This window comes from Amphibalanus amphitrite, unplaced genomic scaffold, assembly GCF_019059575.1.
Source record: "Amphibalanus amphitrite isolate SeventyFive unplaced genomic scaffold, NRLGWU_Aamphi_draft 001740F_arrow, whole genome shotgun sequence".
Lineage (NCBI taxonomy): Eukaryota > Metazoa > Arthropoda > Thecostraca > Balanomorpha > Balanidae > Amphibalanus > Amphibalanus amphitrite.
In genome coordinates this window covers 80,132-102,051 of record NW_024883233.1, presented here as the reverse complement: position 1 = coordinate 102,051, position 21,920 = coordinate 80,132, and the positions used below count along the sequence as shown (strand labels likewise).

The 21,920-nt window shown below is 50.2% G+C and overlaps 2 protein-coding genes across 2 annotated transcripts in view; one reads left to right on the top strand and one right to left on the bottom strand.

Moving 5' to 3' along the window:
* LOC122374925 (signal transducer and activator of transcription 5B-like) overlaps positions 1–21,920 on the bottom strand; it is an 85,605-nt gene that overhangs the window by 2,263 nt on the left and 61,422 nt on the right. The gene's annotated exons all lie outside the window — the stretch shown is intronic.
* The window catches only part of LOC122374926 (neuronal acetylcholine receptor subunit alpha-7-like), a 34,811-nt gene that overhangs the window by 2,855 nt on the left and 10,036 nt on the right, over positions 1–21,920 (top strand). The window contains exons 2-7 of the mRNA XM_043353991.1: positions 1,349–1,503; positions 4,250–4,433; positions 9,917–10,133; positions 13,343–13,477; positions 14,832–15,037; positions 18,177–18,324. Coding sequence (XP_043209926.1) covers positions 1,349–1,503; positions 4,250–4,433; positions 9,917–10,133; positions 13,343–13,477; positions 14,832–15,037; positions 18,177–18,324 — 1,045 coding nt within the window. The remainder of the gene's footprint in view (positions 1–1,348; positions 1,504–4,249; positions 4,434–9,916; positions 10,134–13,342; positions 13,478–14,831; positions 15,038–18,176; positions 18,325–21,920) is intronic.

The window sequence follows — 21,920 nt, the reverse complement described above, 5'->3', positions numbered from 1 at the left end:
GAGGCTAGCAGTCTGGTGGCAGCATAAGACGTAACTCCCTGAATTGCGGCACGAGCGTAACTGCGTATACGGTCGCCGGCGCAAACGCGCTATGGCCGACGACGCGATCGCGGGCCGCGGCGCGCCCCTGCGGCCGTAGGGGACACCACAGTTGTCGGTGGTGCAGGAACCTGCGGCAAGGGCCCTAGAGGCAATGATAGAAAAAAATATAAAACAGCCAGCGACTGGTACTTTGGTCTGGCAGTTCCTAACTGAGAGCCGGCTGCCAGTGCCGCGAGCCCACTGGGCGAACATAAAAATACGACACCACGGCCCAGCCAGGCCATCTCGGCGTAATGCACCCACCACGTGGGGAGAACTCACCAGATGTGGTCCAACTACAATCGGAACGCTGAACAATGTGTAGGATCAGTGTTCGCGGCACGGCGTGGGCGCACAGACTGAGCCAACAGTGTTGGAGCCACACGGCAGGTGTCGCTGCAGTGGCGCCCGCGGACAGAGAAAGTTTTTGCCGCACGACCCCGTAGGTGTCGCTCGTCAAATGCATTTATCAACGGACCACTTGGAGCTGAGGTACACTTGGATGTATTGCCGTTCAGCGCCCTGAAGAGAGATTGATTACTGCTCCACTGTTTGTCATGCCACTGCCGCGGCGACCACTTCCTGAGTCCGGCGACACCAGCGGAACAGGCATGTGCTCTGCTTCACAAAAAGGCCATGAATACGTGTCTTCTTGGTATTCGAGTAATAAAAATCGGGGAGAATGAATTTGTTCACGCACAATAGACGGCGGCGGGGGCTTTATCTCGTCCACTGTGGCGCTGACAGCGGATAAGATAAATGGCTCCGGCAAGTGATAATGGCAGCAGGGGCGAGAATGGTGGTCAGGCCCCCGACGCCCCTGCGATGGATCGCCCGTGTTGCTCGTTGCCGGAGGCGGTAAAAAGCGTCAAAATAATCATTTCAATTTTCATAGTCACTGTAAGCCTCAAGTATCCTTGATTATTTTTATTATAGGAGTTTATCCGGCCCCTCTAGATTAAACAGCACACAACCGATGCTTAACAATGTTCTGGAACACTGACGGTTGTGGCCGCGGAATTCGGTCAAAGCACAGACTCAGAGGCTGTCGTTCGGGTCCGTTCCTCTGAGAGGTAGACTGACCCGCAATGCGCCGGTGTTCTGCGGTACAGTCTACCTACACAGTGGGTTTCTCAGTGCCCGGTTTGAAACTCTGTAACCGGCGGCGCTGTGCTGTCTTGCATCAAATTCCTTTGTAAAAAGAAATAAGACATGTGTTACGCATTATTCAGTGCCGCATGACTTATAAGCGTCGCTTCTTTTTTAGGACGAGAGAAACCAGATTCTGACGACCAACTGCTGGCTGACCCACGTTTGGACCGACTACCATCTCACGTGGAACACCTCCGACTTCGGCGGGGTCCAGAAAATACGCGTGCCTTACTTCCGCGTGTGGAAACCTGACATCATTCTCTACAACAAGTAAGTGTGCCGATGAGCAGCGTTTGACATTCTGAGCAACCTTTTGCTGTCAATAACGCCGATGCCTGCGCTCTCCATGCAGCATGCTCCAGTATTCAATACACTGCTACTATGATCTCACGTTTCGACACCTAAGAAAGCATGATCATCCCGCGATGAGGATTGTTGACAGATACATAAAACCAATGCCACAAAATGAAACAATTAGCAGCAAAGGCATTGTAAAGCATTTGGGCTACTATCGTATAGCATTAAAGATAATGCACCAGGAAAGTTGCGAGGCCACGCGGTGTGTTGTATAAGTAAAACAAGTTTTCCGCTCACAGTCTCACAGTAAGTACTGCGCACTTGGCATTCTAGAGAGCGTAACTTCGTTAGCACTCTGGTCATCTATTGGATTCTTTCATAGTGCGCATTGCAACAAGCAATCTATATCGCATCAGAAATACTTTTTAGCCTTTTTGTTACAGGCGTTTTTTATTTATTTATTTATTTATTTATCTATTTATTTATTTATTTATTCAGGAGCTTGTTTTGTTCGTGAATTGTTAAGATTCATGGACATGCTTAAATACATACTTAAATGCATGTAACAGTGAAGAACGGATTGAAGTTAAACCGCACGAAGTCAAAATCGGCAAACTTCTCTTATGTAGAATATTGGTGCTTCTAGTCACCGGACCGATTAGGAAAGCGCAGATGAAGGTAGCACCCCCACTTACGATACTTATCTTGCCAACAACTGGTGGGAATATAAAGGAAATATCTTATGAGCCTTTACTACCCAGTCCTTGCCAACCACATAGATAACTTTTCGGCAGACCAAATCCTGATTTACAATTTATAGCCAACGCTTTTTATAGCACCTATGTACCTCCCTCACTCACAAGCAACACTGCAGATTCTGTTTAGTACCACTAAAATGCGTGTAACCCGCCTTGTGTTGCCGACTGATCCGGCAGCGCGGGCCCGCCGCTGCGGCACCGTCAGGACGTGCAGACGGACACGTGTACCCGAGACCTGTACGCGCCAGATAACCCATTAGCAGTCAACTGCAGGAGGTCGGTCCCCGACTGTGCTCCTACCCCCCCCCCCCCTTCTGGGGTTCGCACTCGGCGCTACGCTACCGACTGCTGTGTCGCGGATGAGCACGCACATCTAGCGCTTTTTGACTAAACCACTCTATACCCCTGGTTTCAGTGTTGTGATTTGTACAGTCGCCCGCAATAACATCTTGCTAATAAGTTCGCTATATCTATAACAACTTTGCAGCTTGCATTTTACTGTTTGAACTGAAGAGGCGCAAACAAATCGAAGTGAATTCACTTTCCCGTTTCGAGCGCATTGTTGAACGTCTATAGCCCAAAATATTTGATCTTCGCATCAGACTTGCAGATTTAATTACAACTGCTCATGTAGTCGCGCATCCTGATGCGTTATGTAAATTTCACAAACACAAAACACCAGACGCCAAACGACATCACTTACTTCAGACATTTTATGACAATGCTAACTACTCAACGGAGTAGTATATAATAAGTTTCTTTTTCCTTTTAATATACTTCTCTTCCAACACTCGTGCCCGCCTTTGGACGGGGAGTGGCGCTCGGAGACGGCACATAGCTAATAAGTTATGACCCCTAGCATTATCAAAATTTGATTCTTCACAAACAGGAGCCGTAAAAACTTGCACATCTACGGCTGTCTCTCTGGAGCCTTGAGGTTTACCAATCAAGTCATGTACAAAATATGATTGTGTTCGTAGTCACATATACATATTATGTAGCACCTTTCACATTGAAGGTCTTTCGAAAAGTGCGTTATGCTATAGAACGCAAGCAGTACTGTATAAGTGTATACTGTATATCCATAAGGCGGTCTACGGTTACGACAACTACACGAAAGCAACTATCACATTAAAAACAAAGAAGTGATTTCGGCTTTACCTCCACTAATTACATAATCGTACGTTTGTAGACATCTGAGCGCCACACAACGTGTGAAAAGTAGATGGGACACTGAGCGAAAACATCTGCACATATTTGGCCGCAGCAGAGGTGCATCATATCTGGCTTATATATTGCAGCGATTCCTCTGCCTTAACGGGGTGATTTCCCGCAGAGATATCCTACCCATCAATAGCAGTCCCTTCTCTTCAAACTTCCATCTGCCCAACTGTCGCCGAAAGCTGAAGAAATCATTTGTTGAAGCTGCGCTGCAAGTTTAAGTTTTAACAATTATTCTGAAACACGCCTCCTTTGATCGAAAAAAAATCAACGAAGCGTCACCGGCCGTAGAGATCGGTTAATCTTATTAAGAACTTACTAGAAAACATTCACTAAATAATGCATGGTTTGTTCCTTCCTTGCCTGTTTTGCGGTGTGTTGGATGCAGAAAGAAAACATCCGTAACACCGAACTGCGCTGGATACCTATACCAGGCACAGAAACGTTTGACTTGTGGGAACACCATTCCGTCCATGTTACACAGACGAATCAATTCGAAGTGTCAAAGCAATGCTCATCTGAAATAGGCTAAAAACAAACTTCAGTGCTTGTGAATTTAACTATGCACCAAATATTTCCGGCATGGCAGCTATATTCTATTTGCAATGCATCTCCTCATCATGCCAAACATTTAGTCGGCAGAGCACACCGCTAGACTGTCACCTTCCAACATCTCTGGACAGTTGTTAACAACTCCCAGACCGAACTAACACTCCCTGTCCTCTCCCGACGACCGTCAGCGCCGACTCGCAGTACAGCACGGCCGTCATCAACACGAACGTCATCGTCAACAGCAACGGCCAGGTGACGTGGCTGTCGCACGGCATCTACCAGTCGTCGTGTGACATGGACGTCGAGTACTTCCCCTTCGACATCCAGAGCTGCGAGATGAAGTGGGCCAGCTGGACCTACGATGGATACACGGTGCGTGACAACTGACCATCCGCCTAAAGACATGGGTAGATATGGAGTGCCATTTGATGTGTGACCACAGGATGGGAAAGGGTGAGGTGAATTTACTTCGTTATAATTTCGAAATGAGCATTTTTGTTCTCCTTAGGCTCAGTGTAAATGATAAGCTTTGCAGAGCATAGATTGATCTAAAAATACCCATCAACTTCATAGTCAGGGGACGGAGGCCCAATTTTGGGCCGAATAACGCAAAATTGGGTAGAGCTTAGCAAAGGGTGGTTTCTGGGACAAAAATGACCACTGAACCCGAATCTGACCGGTGCGCACCTCTAACTAATGTTGCACCACTTCCAGAGCACGTGCAACTGCGTGGTTCATCTTTTTTGGAGAATGGTAATGAATTGCAGTGTAACGTCGTTGATATTTGAGATATTGTTTTTAGATTTTGTCCTTGTGCTAAAAACACATGGCGCAATTGGAAGCTGAAGTTTTGCAATGTTTGGACAGCCGATGACGTCACCGTGACGTCATTTACCTATAAATGAGTTGAAAAAGTCGTCTTGTCCCTAAAGCATTTAACTTTATTCCCGTCGTATGCAAATCAGAGAAGGGAAAATAATCAAACATGATCTATTAACATTTCTGAGTCGGATCATGCTAAAATCGTTTTCGCAGAGGTACATGTGAGTCACGTTGAGAACGTGACAGTCCAAGTCACCACCTGACAGATTTGGTCAAACTGGATGAAGTAGTACAGCAGATTGATAAATCAGGATATCTTTATCTCATATCTTTATCTCTGAAACAGGATATCTTTATCTCATTTTTACCGTGTTCTGGCGCTGCGACGGCATTTAAATCAAAATGCTGTTGGCTTTGAATTGCCTAACTATCGTTCCTTTGGTCTTATTTATAGTTCAAATTGTATGATTTTTTATTTATTTCAAGTAAATAACCATTCCTATGAATAACGGAAAGTCAGCGTGGGTTCAGCCTAGTCGTTACGCGCGTTTGGCAAGCGATAAAAAATGATCCAAAATTGTGCTTGTCATGAAGACTGGGAAAGAAAATAAACAGCTGTGGTTTATCAAAAGGGCAAAAATAACCTTTGTACGAAAGTGAAATATCTTGGATATTTGAGGAAAACAATCTAAGATCGAAGCGAGACCACATGATAGACGATGCAGGAACAAAACAGTACCTACAAAAATGATCTGACAACCGAATGCCTCCTCGTAAACCTGTTTTGCGTGAAGTGCATTTTCTTGGGACTACATTGCAAGTGAAAATTCATTTAAGGAGCATGGATTCGTGATTACCCTATAAAGTTGAAGCTTGGCGACACCTTCAGCATGCATGCGGCTCGACACTATCAGATGCTCTTGGTGCACACATGGAACCGTTTTAGACAAAGCTGCAGATTGATGATGACGGGCACGACGAGCTGAACATGGAGCTCTCCCGACTCGCCCGTCTGAGTCCAAAAGAGATTGAATAGTACCAGCATGCGGCTGCTGGAGAAGGGAGAGCCGGAGCTGGCAGTACGGGCCAAGGAGCTGGCAGGCCGGGAGAATGGACGCCTGACGCGACTCCCTCCGGACGATCCCGCCCGGAAGCTCATTGACAAGACACCGCCACCTAGACTGCAGTACAGAGCCCACCTCCATTGGATGCGGAAGAAACAGGAAGCCCATGAGGTGGGAGTGCCGGCGCCGTCGCCGCCAGATGAGGACGTTGCTGGCCTCCAGCATCGACCCTGTTTCCGACGAGTGGGGAAGTGGGTGTGCGAGGAAGCTGGACTGGGTGGAGTGCCCGTAGCCCCACTAACACTGCACCAGGGAGAACCGCCGTGGAAGCAGTACAACACCAACGTCCACTTCGGCTTGAAGCTTCCGAAACCTACCAAGAGGACTGACCCACCAGAATTACGGAAGGCTGCAACCCTGGAGGCCCTGGCCGTTTACCCAAATCCAGACCTCACAATCTGGTCTGATGGCTCTGCCCTAGACGGTACCTAGAAAGGCGGCGGAGGAGCCCTCCTCGAACTGCACCGTGAGGGGCGCAAGATCGAATGTACCGCACCGGCAGAAGTCGTATGCAGCAGCATGCAGGCGGAGCTGGCGGCGATGGCGGAGGCGTTAAAATGTTTCCTGGGACAGCCGGAGCCATCCCCCGCTGCCATTCGGTCTGTCCTGCTCTGCTCGGACTCCCTGTCCGGCCTCCAACTGCTCAGCCGAGGCCCGGCAGCGCAGGAATCGGCCCTGACACGGCATCTGGGCTCTCCTGCACTCTGCTGCGGCCGGGGGCAGAGCTATCAGCCTCCAGTGGATCCCGGGCCACGCGGGGGTCGAGGGTAATGAAGAAGCGGGCCGCCTAGCAAACATCGCGGCGACATCAGGCGACCAGCGTCGGATCCCAGTTGACCTGGCCTGTGCGCGCATCGCCATCAGACACTGAACCGGCCTGCTCACCCTCGATCACTCCAAGCACCACTCACATCTGGAGAACACCCCTGGCCACGACGACCTCGGCCGATGGGGACAGACCACTGTCTCGCAGATCCGCAGCGGCTGCTCACCCCTGGTCCGGGCCACACTCTTCAGGATTGGCCTGGCCACCAGCCCTCTCTGCGGACAGTGCGGCGAAGAGGACACGGTCGCGCACCTGCTATGCGAGTGCCCGGCCGCGCAAGAACGCGAACCCGGCTCTGGGGGCCGCTCCCCACCCTCTAGGATGTGCTCTCGGGGCCGGCTAAATACGTCACGGAGTTCCTCGATCGAGTGGGGTGGACCACGCCACCTGTGGACCAGCCCCGGTCTGCCGCGCCCTAGGTCACGACCGGCAGTGCGCGGAAGAAGAAGGGAGAGCCGGCTGACGCATCGGAACAGGCGCATCTATCCGAGTCCTGCGTCGAGAACAACCAGTCGCTCTGCTCCGTCGACCTGGCCGGCGACTTCCACTCGGGGGCAGATTGATGTTCCACCACTCCCTACCCATCGCCCATCGCGCTCCCATGGCTCAGCACTGGCTGCTGGCAGTGGCAGCACTGGCAGCACTGGCACTGGCAGGCAGTTCTGAGCAGTGCTGAGGGCAGGCAACACTGGCAGCAGCCAGTGCTGAGGCATGAGAGCCCGATGGGTAGGGAGTGGTGGAACATCAATCTGCCCCCGAGTGTACCGGCTGGTTGGCGTCGTACAACTTAACGGCGGTGCCAATCACTCGGGATACTACCTATGTGCGTACATATGCCGTGTACTGTACACTGTACAGAATGGGACGGAACATATTGTACCATTACGACGAGACGCGTCCGCTGGATGGACGAGGCAGACGTCTTGGGCGAAGGCCAGGGTGCACAGAGTCACCGTGCCGGCGGCCGGCAGCCGAACGCCTCCTGATAATAGCCGTACTACAATATGTGTGTTCGCCTGTGCGTGTGTGTGTATAGTTACAGAAGAGATGAATACAACCAACCAGAATCAAATTCTCTCCGGTTAGTTGTTGCGTGTTCTTCAATGCTCGGGTATGGGACGTCTAAGAACATGAATAACCACAAGACATTGATGAGAACTTGGGACATAACACATGTGAAACCCTCTGTGACGAAATTTACGCCCACCTTATTAGGTATGTATGCCAACGTAATAAACTAAAACTACGCCTGTTAGCACACATCTAATTCTAAAATCTCGCAAGCATACTGCATGCCTTACGAATGCTTTGCGGCGCCAATACATTTATGAACGACTTCTATACCTACCTTTGAATTTTGTCATGTGACGTCCTGAAAACGTCATCAGCATTTTTTTTAATTTAGTCCGAACCTTTTGATAGGAAGGATTCACAAGGACAGAGCCACCGCTAATTTTTCAGCTATAGCTTTTGATTAAGCCACATAAGAGCAATGAAAGCATTTTCCATGCGATTATCTTGATAATCCAAAGCGATTGGTAAAGTACATGACCGATTCCAGTCAGGTCATAACCTTCACTAGCGTGATAATCGACCTGAGCTCATGAACTGCGGTAAAATATAATATTAACCAATCGAAGTAAATTGGCATACTATTCGATGCGTCTCGGTGAGAGAATCACAACGATGGTAAAATGGACGAAATGCAAGCATTGTATCAAAAGTTATTGCACAAAAAATATTTGGGGTAAAAACGCACACTCCGCGGATTTCGCCCCCTGTAGGCCAAAATGGTACCTCCATCCAGACGATTTTTACTTTTTGCAACGGCGAGATATTTTCTGAGCATGCTCAATGCATTTTAAACCCGTCAATGAGCGTATCCTGTAAATAAAGTTAAATGTTTTGTTGTCACACCTCATTTTCGCGTCAGTTTACGAATAAATGACGTCACAGTGACGTCATAGATTGTCTGCGATATGTGTTAACTAGGATTTTCATTTATGCAATGAATTTTGACTACAACATTAAAGTTTTGGAATACAACACAACTACACTATTAATTTTATTTTAAAATATATAAAAAGGGTACCATTCTTCAAAAAAGAAGAACCACGCAGTTGCACGTGCTCTGGAAGTGGTGCAACATTAGTTAGAGGTGCGCACCGGTCAGATTCGGGTTCAGCGGTCATTTTTGTCCCAGAAACCACCCTTTGCTAAGCTCTACCCAATTTTGCGTTATTCGGCCCAAAATTGGGCTTCCTTCCCCTGACTATCATACAAATTAGAATCACAAATCCACCATATATGGTATGCATCAGTCGAGTTTGAACAGAAATAGAGAACCCTGACATGTTCATAAAAATATATCCTGTAGTTTACAAATCGTACTGCTAAGACGAGTCTGACTCTGTAGTTTGACAGACGAGTGACAGGGTGGATCTCTGCTGATTTACTATGGTGCCGTAGATACCCATCGCGGCAACTCAGTGTCGAACTGGGGCGGTAAATTCGCCGCCTCAGGCTATAAATCCTGAGCGGATGAGCTTCCCTCATCAAATGTCGATCCTCACACGCGATAAAATCAGCCGAATGTGCGTCAGCGGTGCCAAACCATTGCGAAACAGTGCGTTGCCCCACGCGAGCTTGAGTGCCCCCAGAGAGCTCGCAATTGGCTTTTGGATAACAAACTACAAAGCTTTGAAATGCGATCCAATTACGTTCGTCTCCATCATTAAGACGTTAGCACGAATCAATAATAGTTGTGTTGAATGAAGACAAGCCATAAACCATTGATTTGGGAGAATCAAACGTATGAGACCTCAAACACATAAAAGCTTCATCAGAGCGGCCTCCACCATCATCATTTCGCTGTTCACCCGCACCATACCTTCATCATTCGCCTTTCATTCCACATTCATCCACCTCCACTCCTGCAGGTGGACAAACACCATCCACCTCCATACCACCGTCGTACCACAGTGGAGGTATCAGTCTCCCCTCCATTCCACCTCCACTACCAGGTGGACAAACAGCTTCCATCACCACTCCGCAGACTCACCGCTCTCCACCTCCATTACCAGGTGGACATAATCAGCGAATCTCCGGACGGCGATCTCTCCAACTACCAGTCCAACGGCGAGTTCGACCTGGTCGACTTCAGCGCCAAGCGCAACGTGCAGAACTACAGCTGCTGTCCGGAGCCGTACCCGGACATCACCTACACGATCCGGCTGCGACGGCGGCCCATGTTTTACGTGTTCAACCTCATCCTGCCCTGCATACTCATCAACGGCATCGGTGAGTCCACGACACTACAACAGTCTGTAGGGACAGTATTAAAATCTCTCACCAGAAATAGAAGCATCCTTGAATAAGGTCAGCTTTTCGCTGTTTAAGGAGTACCTATTTATTCACAATTGCCCAGTCTGTGCGGGCCGTCAGCTAGTTTCACACTTTATGCACCGACCAACATCAGCCCGAACAAAGCCACAGCTTCTGAACTACACCATCGCGGGATTCAATCCTCTCCTCAGTCGTGGCTGAATCATTCATCTGGCCAGGAATCACACTGCATTCAGCTGCCCATCCATCGGGACACATCTCTCGGCGGTGTCTCAGGGAGCGTGGCGGGCCGGGTCGGGCCGGGCGGGTCCGCGGAGTGTGTGATGGATGCGCAGAGCAGCAGCGAGACGGGACGGGACGGCACGGACTCTCCCCGCCCCCACCCACCGCCGCCGCCTCAGGCGCTGACTAATGACGCAACTTGGAGCCGGCCGACTCGGGAACCGTCGCACAACTGTCGATAAAGGCGAGAAGCGACGATCATTTGCCTAATGAGTTAGCTGGCGCCGAGAGGTCTGTGGTGCGTTGGACTCGTAATGTGGGCCACTTGAGCCGGGCGGCCTCTGGCAGCAGATTGGGACAGTCGTTACAGCCCTAATACGGCGCAGAGCAGAGCGCATCAAACGAGCGGAAATATCGGATGGCCGTGAGCTCCCACTTTGTGGATTACCAGAGGCCATTAGTGCAAAACGCATTCATAAGTCTAAAAGAATTATGTAACCTACATTATGAAAATCAGAACGTTTAACACAGTGCAAATTAAATTGTAAGATGCTTGGGTAGTGAAGCTCTATTCACTCTTTGAACCGCCGTAAATATTCCAGAGCAGGTAAAACAGCCAAGAGCACTAAAAACGTCCTGACGGAATTAGGCTTGCACTCTGTTGAGTTCTCTATCCAAGCCTGTCATCTCCGTGTTGCCCCAGTCCAGCCGCCGGCAGTCGACGGTTGAGCGGTCAGCCGGCGCGCGGGGACGCCGGCGGACGCTGACGGCTGACGGATGACGCGTCCCGCTCAGCCATTCTTATCGCCGTGCCGCGATCCGATGCGCGACGGATGGGACGCATAACTCTGCCAGTGGCCGGCGTCTGGTGCCGGTCCGAGTCGCCGGCCTGCCGAGCCAGTGCAGTGGCCGGCGCGGCGGGGCGACTCCATCTGGCTGGTCACTGCTACTGTTACTGACCAACTGACCCACTGGGTAGAGGATAAGGCCGGGATATAGGGATGTGCGTTTGTTACCACAACCAGTTGGTCCACAAAAAGTGTTCAAACACTTATTAGCCACATATTAACCCGCGCGGGGCTGGGGTCTCCAGCCGAACGCGCGGGGCTGGGGGAGGGGGGGGGGGGTAAATTTTACCCCCCCTTGTTATCTCCCGAACTAATGGTCCGATTTGGAAAATTCAAACGCCAATCGAAAGCTCTCATCACAAACTACTAAAAACATGTACTTAATTTAAAGTTTGAGGTCAAGGTCAAGGTCAGGTCAAGGGTACAAATTGCAAGTTTCTACAGTATCGGCCTTGCACCGTAGTTGCCGAAAAATGGAGTCATGGACTGAGACTGATCGCCCAAAACGTGTTCTTAGGCTACCAAGACAATATTCGTTGCATAAAATATCATTCAGAGGTCAAGGTCAAGGTCAGGTCAGGTCAGGTCAGGTCACCAAAAAACAAAATATAGAAAAGGGCATGTGCGACACATGTTTTATGGGTCATTTTACTCATAGAATTCAATAGGCACACTCAATAAGTGATATGGACCACCTCTGGATGAATTTCAGGTCGAGGTCAGGTCAAGGTCGGGTCAAGTGAGGTCAAATTTTGAAGTTGGTTGTTAAGACCTAAAAAGGTGTCTATCTGATGCAGTTTTTCACGGCGAATCGAATGGTGCTATTTTTGTTTCCGTACGAGTTCTAGAACTTCCAAAAAAGTCATTTTTCAAAAAATTTGTGTGTCGTGACGTCATAAAATTTTGAATAACTCCCACATTTTTGAACCGTTTCTTCTAAAATTTGGTATGTAGGTGCACATAGACCACTTCTCTGACATATATTCCGTTTTTTTCGATAGACTCAATATTTTGGATTTTATAATGATTTTCCCAAAAAAGTCAGTTTTTTGAAAAAAATTAGGCCAAAATCCAAAATTTTCAAAAAACTGAGATAGCCATTTGATAGACAAAGTAAAATTACGTATAACCTTTTTTGTTACGTCTTGATTCCTTTAAAAATGAAGATGTTAGCGGCGTTTGAACTTTTGCCGTTTTTGAGGCGAAAATGGCGAACATGACGTCACTAAAACGTCAATTTCTCAAAAATTTTCCGACGGATTTCGCTCAAATTTTCAGGGAACATGTCAAATTGATGTAAGAAAAGGTACTGAAAGTTTGGCGGCGCTGCGCGCCGCCGTTTTTGAGTTATCGCAAAAATTCGCGAGGGGGGGTAAAATTTACCCCCCCCCCCAGCCCCGCGCGGGTTAATAGAGAGAACAAATAAGGCGTCATCGTTGTAGCCTGTAGGTCACATCTAGGCAGTATAAGGATGAATATGTTGAGGGCGTATGGTCGCTGTTGGCGGCTCCAATGGGGCTGTCGCCATCAGCACGCCGGCCGGCCGGCGGGGCGTCAGCTGGAGAGCCGCGCCGCCGGCTGGGTAACCAATGAGCCCCTTCGCCGAGCCGCCGCCCCTATCGGAGCCGGACAGCTCGATCGAAACAGGCTGCTGCGGGGGGCCCGATCGGTTCACAGGCCGCTCACACCAGCTGTATGACAATATGGCTCGGAGACGCCGATCGGCGACCGCCGCTCGTAAAGAGAGCTCTGGCCCGAACGGCCGCCGGCGACTCGACGACTCAATGGCTCAGACGGCGCTAACGCCCGCTCGGGGGCCCGCTGGTCAGCCGATAGCCACCATTGACCCGACTTTGAGAATTCATCTGCACCGCTGCAGCGCCAACCCAATCGCCTCTCAAACCACGCATTCGCCACACAAGCCAGACTTCAGAGTTGTACGAACCTCTGTCTAATTAACTAGCTGAGCTCCAGTCAGTCACTGCGTACGGCGACTGACGCTGCCCGCTGCCCCCTTCCGTGACGTCGGCGGAGACTGACTGGCCCCGTTCCGTGCTGCTGAAGTGCTGACCCGCCCCCGTACTGTGCCTGCAGCACTGCTCGTGTTCTACGTGCCCTCCGAGTCGGGCGAGAAGGTGACACTCGGCATCTCCGCCGTGCTCTCCATGACCGTGTTCCTGATGACCATCAGAGAGAGCCTGCCGCCCACCGAGAAAACGCCGCTCATCAGTGAGTCAGACGCCCGCCTCCGGCACCCATCCGTCCCACACAGACGGTATTAGGCAATATTGAGATGGGGGCAGCCAGGAAAGGGAAGTGGTTTGTCTTGTGCGCCATAATACATACAGTTGGTTTCCTTCACGACGATTGACGAATCGTGTGTTTTTTTTTTTTTACAAATAAAGCTCGCGTCATCAACATTCTGAAATGTGATATAATTATGCCTCAAATTATTTGAATTTCAATATACATATATCTAAAACACGATTCCTAGATTGTCTTTGTGTAAGCGGTCTTATTTACCACAACTAGGCCAGCACCCGCATGCTGAGACTGATACGGGCTGGAGACTGTTTCAGCTGATCAGATGTTTTGTGAGTACAGCTTGAGTTGTGCAAACAAATGCCTCGAAAATCGATTCCTCTGAATACCTGCTGTTAGTCGGAATTCCTTCGGGTTTACGATGAAAGTATGACGTTAAGCACCGATTACATTTCGTGCTAGCTTATGCTAGGTATCTTGTTGATGCTCAGTCGATCCATCTTAATTTTGAAACCAACTTATCAAACCTCTTTTACCCGTTTATTTCTTCGGCACGTCACATACTGGCTCTGATATGGTTATGATATATCCTTTTGGGAAACAAAGACTGTTTGGGCCACACGACTTGTAGACTACGTGAATCAGGCTCTGTCGTGTTCTTTGCCTTCCCCAGACGCTGATAAACACGTAAAAAATGGCCCAGCCCGGTCCCACGGCAGGGTTTAGGGTGCTCTTCAACCTGCAGCCACTAGCCCCAGATGAGCTTTTTCCTGAAAATCCGAGATACAACAAGAAGCACGAGGGTCACCAAGGACGTCTTTCGAGTGGGATTGGTTCTGACTAGTTATGAATCAATCTGTATAACGAAATGAGGCCAATAAGTAAATTCCTTTCAAATTGACTGTTCTGAGAGCGGCAGTAGTCTAGCGAATGACTAAGACAAAGGCCCCGTTCAGGTCATTGAGGATACATCGATCGTAACGCCTTTCAATATTTATCATCCAGACGAGATCTAAGCACTTTATATTCAGCAGTGCATACTGAAAGTGAAGTTCCATGTTTTCAGAGACATTTCAGTCATAGCACCACTTCTTCATTATAGCGCGATGAGCATATCAAGCAATAATAGCAGCACTTAATTTACTTCACGTACCACGAATCCAGTACTCAATCGTCCTCCAGCCCTGCATTAGGTATCTCGGAGACGGCTCACCACGACCCGGGCCGGGTCTCCCACAGCTCTGATAGACACGCCGTCCGTGTGTTTCAGGCCTGTACTAAGGGATCACCCTGTGATAGACACGCCGTTCGTGTGTTTCAGGCCTGTACTACGGGGTCACCATCTGCCTGGTCTCGTTCGCCTCCGGCCTGTCCGTGCTGACGCTCAACATCTTCCACCGCGGCTCGCGCGGTATCGAGGTGCCGCGCCTCGTGCGCACCATTGTGCTGGGCTTCCTGTCGCGTATCGTCTTCATCCACTTCGAGAAGCCGCCGATCCGGCCGGGCCGGCCGCGCGGCGCCATGGCGGTGAGTAGCCCTGAGTTTCTCCATGGTAGGAGTCTGCTCAGGATAGACAGCACTGGCGGTGAGTAGCTGTGAGTTTCTCTGCAGGATAGGCGTCTCCTCAGGATAGACAGCACTGGCGGAGAGTGTCTGCGCATATCTCCCCGGGACAGACGGAGTCTCCCCTGGACAGACAGCACTGTTCGGCACACAACTGGCGGGAATATTTCCTGAGTCTGATACGGGGATCAATGCCAACGACTGGTCTCAGGCACCAGCTGCTTCCTCTATTTGTCTTGCGCGGCGTTAAGTTAATTTCCTGTGATTCCCCAGCGGCCGTCGCGAGATAGCACCATTAGATTTTATCACTCGATTCGGGGAATACGGGGCCGTTGGTACAGTAATGCATCAACAACTACTGTTAACGCCAGACGCCTTGAGACCCTAATTTTTCGCGATTATTTTAAAATGCGTGGAATAATTTCAACCATATTTAGGAAATAGCTGTTTCAAGACCTGCCGAAACTTTTTCTTCAAATACATTTTGTTGTCACTTAAATATTTGTGGCACTTGTCATTGACTCGTAATGTTAACTGTTTTTCCATCCTGGATAGAGGCTTTCATACGTCATATGACATTAGGCTCCGCCCACGACTGCGGCATTGACCCGTGCCCATCAGCGACCTCTGTACAAACGACACCCCTGCCATCTGTAAAGGACTATGAATTTCGCTGACGTTTCACGTGCTATGAATCAATTGCAGCAGACCGTCAAGTAAATGTTAGGCTCTTGTTGACTCTTATATATAGGACCAAGAGGACCATCACTCCTCAATCTACTACTCACACATGCTTCGAAAAAACGTTAACGATTCCTAACAAATACGATTTTCGATGTAGGATATCTGTTTGGTGAAATACGAGCGAGCCTTAGGTATGATGTGAAGCGAAGGCAATTACCTAATTATTGCGCTCGTGCATAGCGATGTACAAATCAGGAGCTACTTGATGACATCCGACGTCCCATTATCGCATCATCTGCAACGCCATAGGCTTTAATGCAGGTGAATATTTCCTAACCTTATGTCAGTTATATGACATCTGCCCGTCATTTGCAGCCTATCAAAAATAAAACAAATATCAGCGAACATATCAGCATTGTACAAGCAATGCGCATTGAGCATTTATGGCTCCTCGTCATCATGTCGCTCTTTGGGCACTGTCAGACAAGACGTTACGCACAACTCCGCCGGCTTTCGGCACCGCTCGACCGTCCCCGCTCCCCGTCACAGCGCGAGTGACCGCGCGCCGGCCCGAAACCGCCGCAGGCCAAGACCACAGAGGCGGGGCTTAGCTGTGACGTCATAACGTATCACAGACTGACTGGTGATAGCCTCTACATGCCGGGTGAAAATCTTGCTCGAAATTTAACATTACGAGTCAATGAGAAGTGCCTGAAATATTGAAATGGCGAGAAAATATCTAAATTATAAAAGTTTCGGCAGGTCTTGAAACGGCCATGTCCTGAGCTTGGTTGAAATTCTCCCATGCATTTCAAAATAATCGCGAAAAATTAGGGTCTCAAGAGGTCTGGCGTTAACAGTAGTGTATAAAAGATGTGAAACTATTGGTACAACGTACAAACTGCAAGTTACTGGCTTGTTTATTGGTGGCGCAATTTGTATCAGTCAGGACTGGAATAAAATGGACGTCCGTTTCAATTGGTAATCACACAATTTGCACGTTTTGACAGTGCTTGACCATGACATCAATCGTATTATACAAAAGGACGGAGCTGCTTTCATTCTGCAATGCTTTTTTGCATGAAAGAACACACCGGGCTAATCCCTTCGTCTGCCGCCCATGACGCTGCCTTCTCCGATCGCTCAGTAGACGAGGGCCAAGTCGGCAGAGCACACGGCTCACAAATAGTTACCGACCACACAAAAGAGCCCCATGTCAAATATGGATACGGGGCGGTGAGCCGGGCCGGCTTATTGACTGTCGTTTACATGCGATCGGCGCGGGCCGGGCCGAAAACAGTCGCCGCGCCGCCCGCATAGTCGGCCGACAATAATCCGGCGGACGCGCCCGCTCCGAAAAAGAACCATCGTCTGAGAGGAGACTATACCGACTGAAGAATGGCGCGTCAGCTGTGACGCCTTCTGACAGGCTGGCTGAAATCCACCCAAAGGAGAAAAAAATATATCAATATCCAATCATTAAGTTTGTAAAAGGAAGTAAGCGCGATGTAAAACGGAATTGCGTGCCATTTCCAAGAACACTAATCCGTGGGCTGTTCTGATGGTTGAGCGGATTTATAATTGAATTAATTTCATCCAAATAGACACGAATGCCAAACAAGTTAAAAAAGGTGTTTGTTGTTTTTTAGGGGTGATGCTGTTGTTGTTTAGTGCTTTGTAACTAGTTAGTAGACCACCATTTGCAAGGTAATAGCAAAAACAATATCAAAATAAACCTGGTCATGGGGGGCTTTTGACATTGCACCATTACTATTCCCGATGCCGTCTGCTCCGCTGAGTTCGTAAAGATTTGTGCTCATTTTATGCAACCGAGGGAAAGTTTACCTGTGCAGAAACGACTCGAACCCAGACCTCTTCCGGAATGACTATCTGAAGTGGCAATGACATCGACCTCAAATCCCCCCCCCCCGTCCCCGAATACTCAGAGGCTTCTGTGGCCAAAGTTGGAGTCCAACAAAATTGAAGAACTCACAACCGCGCTGGTGAAGTTCAGAAAAGCTCATGAAAATCCCTTCTGCCGAAACTGGATTAGATTAAGACATTGAGACCTGCAAAACACTTAACTTAACCGCAGTTAGATGAACGAATTGATTGTTATTTAACTTTCAGGCTCATAAATATATATCTCAACAACAATGGCCGAACAGAGGAAACATTACATTTCATCATATGAAATCATTCGCCGGATGGAGAAAATGACAAAACCGAGAATTGTTAACAGGGTCTCGGTTTTTAGCATGTTATTGCATTTTCAGGATCGCCACTTCGCTGATACCGAACTGAGCCAGACACGCTATACGTTCAACCATGTAACGCTAACAAGTGGTATGTCTCCATGCTGCCCCCCGCCCGAGACTCCCACAGTGTATTCTGTGACGGGGTCGGCGCTCGGTTCCAGGACCTGACGCAGCGGGCGGACGGACTGCTCAACTCGCTGGGCCGTGACCGGCGCACCATGGCCGACGGCGACAGTCTGGACAGTCTGCGCTACCCGTGCCGGCGGGGCCACCACACCACCGAGCCGCCCACCATGCTGCCGCCCTCCGGTCAGTGCCGGGAGGCGTCAGTACCCAGTCCCCGCCTCCGGTCAGTGGCGGGAGACGTCAGCAGCCAGTCCCCGCCTCCGGTCAGTGGCGAGATGTCAGTACCCAGTCCCCGCCTCCGGTCAGTGGCGGGAGGCGTCAGCAGCCAGTCCCCGCCCTCCGGTCAGTGGCGGGAGACGTCAGTACCCAGTCCCCGCCTCCGGTCAGTGGCGGGAGACGTCAGTACCCAGTCCCCGCCTCCGGTCAGTGGCGGGAGACGTCAGTACCCAGTCCCCGCCTCCGGTCAGTGGCGGGAGACGTCAGTACCCACTACCCAGTCCCCGCCTCCGGTCAGTGGCGGGAGGCGTCAGTACCCAGTCCCCGCCCTCCGGTCAGTGGCGGGATAGCACAGACCACAGTCCCCACCTCCGGTCAGTGGCGGGAGACGTCAGTACCCAGTCCCCGCCTCCGATCAGTGGCGGGAGAAGTCAGCAGCGGCGTATTTAGAAAATCGCGAAGGGGGGGGCCAAGGGTTTGGAGGGCGCCACCTCACCCAAGGAGGGCGCCATACGGTCGCGAGATAAAAAATCACTCAACGGGGGGGGGGGGGGGGGGGTTGGGAGGCGTTTTTTACCATGCCACCAGTTTTTTTTTGCGTAACCTCGTATAGGTCGTGCTGCATTGATTTTGCATCGTGTGTATTCTTTATACCTACTCCAGGTCACAAAAGGTCAAGTGGTCTTGAAATGCTGCGCCGAAGGCGCGCGAAATTTTTGAAAACAACCTTTTCCTCCGCTTTTTAGGCACGCCTTTTATACGATCACTGTTCAAAGCTCCTCTCGCTCTTTTACCAAATTTGAAGGTATAAAAAATACCTACCTAAGGTTTGGTCGGGCCGCTGCCACACAAACTGTATAGAAAGCTTGGCTCATGGGTGTCGATGTATAAAAGTTTATTGGCGGTGGCATATCTACGCACCAGATCACCGTATCGGATTGATACCGGAGCGCGAGATGCGTAAACATCATCCAAATTACCTCAGACCAGCCTTCATAGCCTTCTCACAGGTGCATACAGTGTACCCACATAACCAGTTTCAATCACCGAAACTTCAGATGCCTGCTGTTGCGGCCGAACCTGTTGACAATACTTAATCGTAATACCTACATATAGATGCCATGATGCACGTAAAGTAGGATCAATCCGTTAAGACCAAAGACGTGTTTTATGCATCGTAGAGCGTAGATAGTTTTGGTAGGTATAGGTACTTCATTCATTGTGCTGAATGCACGTTCATTTGTGGCAGTTTTCACAGGCAAGACATCAACTATGTGCAATAGAACGACTAAGTTGAAGAACATGCCAAAGGAGTAAATAAATGATAGGAGGGAAGCGATCAACGGATGTTGCCAATAGGTAGAAGGGCTGCGATCCACAGGAGGGCGCTAATAGGTAGAAGAGCCCCGATCAACATCCCGAGTTTCGACAGTAGGGCACCGATAGGTAGGAAGTTGGCGAGCAGCAGGAGGGCGCCAATGGATAGAAGGGCAGCGATCAACAGGAGGGCACCAATAGGTAGGAGGGCCCCGATCAACAATCAACAGGAGGGCGCCACCAGGTAAGAGGGTGGCGAGGAACAGGAGAGCACCAATAGGAGGGTGGCGATCAACAAGAGGTCGCCAATAGGTGGGAGGGCGGTCATCAACTGGAAGTCGCCAATGAGCGGAAGGGTGACGATTAAAATGGGGGTGGCAATGGTGAGGAGGGCGCCTTTGCTCAAGAGGATGACACGAACAGGACGGCGTCTGTGCGGAGGGCGCTGGTCAACAGGAAGGTGCCAGTAGATAGGAGGGCGGTGATCAACAGGAGGGTGCCAGTGGTTAGGAGGGCGGCGATCAACACGAGGGCGCCAATAGGAGAAGGGCCCCGATTAGCATTCAACAGGAAGGACTAGGGAACCAATAGGTAGGAGGGCGGCACTGAACAAGAGGGTGCCAAAAGGGAGAAAGGCGGCCTTCAAAATTTCACATGAGGGCGCAATAGGTAGAAGAGCGCCAATTTATGAGGACGCCGATCAGCAGAAGGGCGGCAATGTGTAGCAGGGTGGCGACCTACAGGAGGGCGCCTTCGGGTGAGAGGGCGCTTATTTACAGGACAGCGGCTTACATAGGCGACCACCGTTACGCTTAGAGAGCTACAGCCTACAAATGTGGTTGGAGGGCGCCCGAGGGAGCCCTCCAACCGTATTTGGAGGGCGTATTTGGAATGGGCGTCCTCCGAGGGCGCCCTCCATCCGTATTTTCCCTGTAAACACATTCGCGATTGGAGGGCGCCCTCCAGTCGCGATTGTTTTTCGATTCGATTATATCACAATTGCATTTGCGATTGGAGGGCGCCTTCGGCGCCCTCCAATCGCAAAGGGCGCCTTCGGCGCCCAAGGGGGGGGGGGGCCATGGCCCAGTGCCCCCCCCCTGCCTACGCCCCTGGAAGTCAGTACCCAGTCCCCGCCTCCGGTCAGTAGTGGGAGGCGTCAGCAGCCAGTCCCCGCCCTGCGGTCAGTGGCGGGAGACGTCAGCAGCCAGCCCCCGCCCTCTGGTCAGTGGCGGGAGACGTCAGTACCACCCTACCCAGTCATCGGTCGGGAGACGTCAGTATCCAGTCCCCGCCCTCCGGTCAGTGGCGGGATATCACAGACCACAGTCCCGCCTCCGGTCAGTGGCGGGATATCACAGACCACAGTCCCCGCCTCCGGTCAGTGGCGGGAGACGTCAGTACCCAGTCCCCGTCTCCGGTCAGTGGCGGGAGACGTCATTACCCAGTCCCCGCCTCCGGTCAGTGGCGGGAGACGTCAGTACCCAGTCCCCGCCCTGCGGTCAGTAACGGGAGGCGTCAGCAGCACCCTACCCAGTTATCGGTCGGGAGACGTCAGTATCCAGTTCCCACTCATAACCCGTCACCATTATAGTCTCCATCGGCCAGTACTCCACGGTCCTAACCCCTACCACCTTAACCCCTAACCCCTACCAGTCATACCAGTCACTTCTCAGTAGTTTTCTCAACAAAACAAGCGCTTTGTATGCATGGCATATCACTCTACAACGAACTGCTGCCTGCTGCCGAATCTAGGAACGCATTTCGACCGATCTCGCAGCCAACTCCGTCACACAAAGTTAAATAATTTTAAAGGGACCCTCCCACCTTCAAAAAAGTTAATGAATTGGCATGAAAGTGATGTCACTCGGTTCAGAAAGAGCAAAAACGAATATCTACCAAATTTCATCGAAAAATATTCACCGGTTTTCAAGATATTAGACTTTTACTTGTGTTCACTTTTTGGGATCTCCGCTGTTCCTAGCGACTTTATTTGAAAGTGCGGCATTTGTTGCGCGCAAAGCAGCATATACCACCGCGTGCTACAAAACGTTTTAGTCAAACATTTAACGGACGTCCGAAAGCCTGATGACGTCATCAGATTCCCGTAATGGTTAAGAGATAGGGACCACGCTGGTCCCACCCTGCAAGTAAAGGGAAGAAATTTCTTGAACACCATAAAGCTGCAGGGGTTGCGACCAGGATAAATGGTGGTTTCTGAGCCTGGCCGCAAACTTGGCTATCTCAAC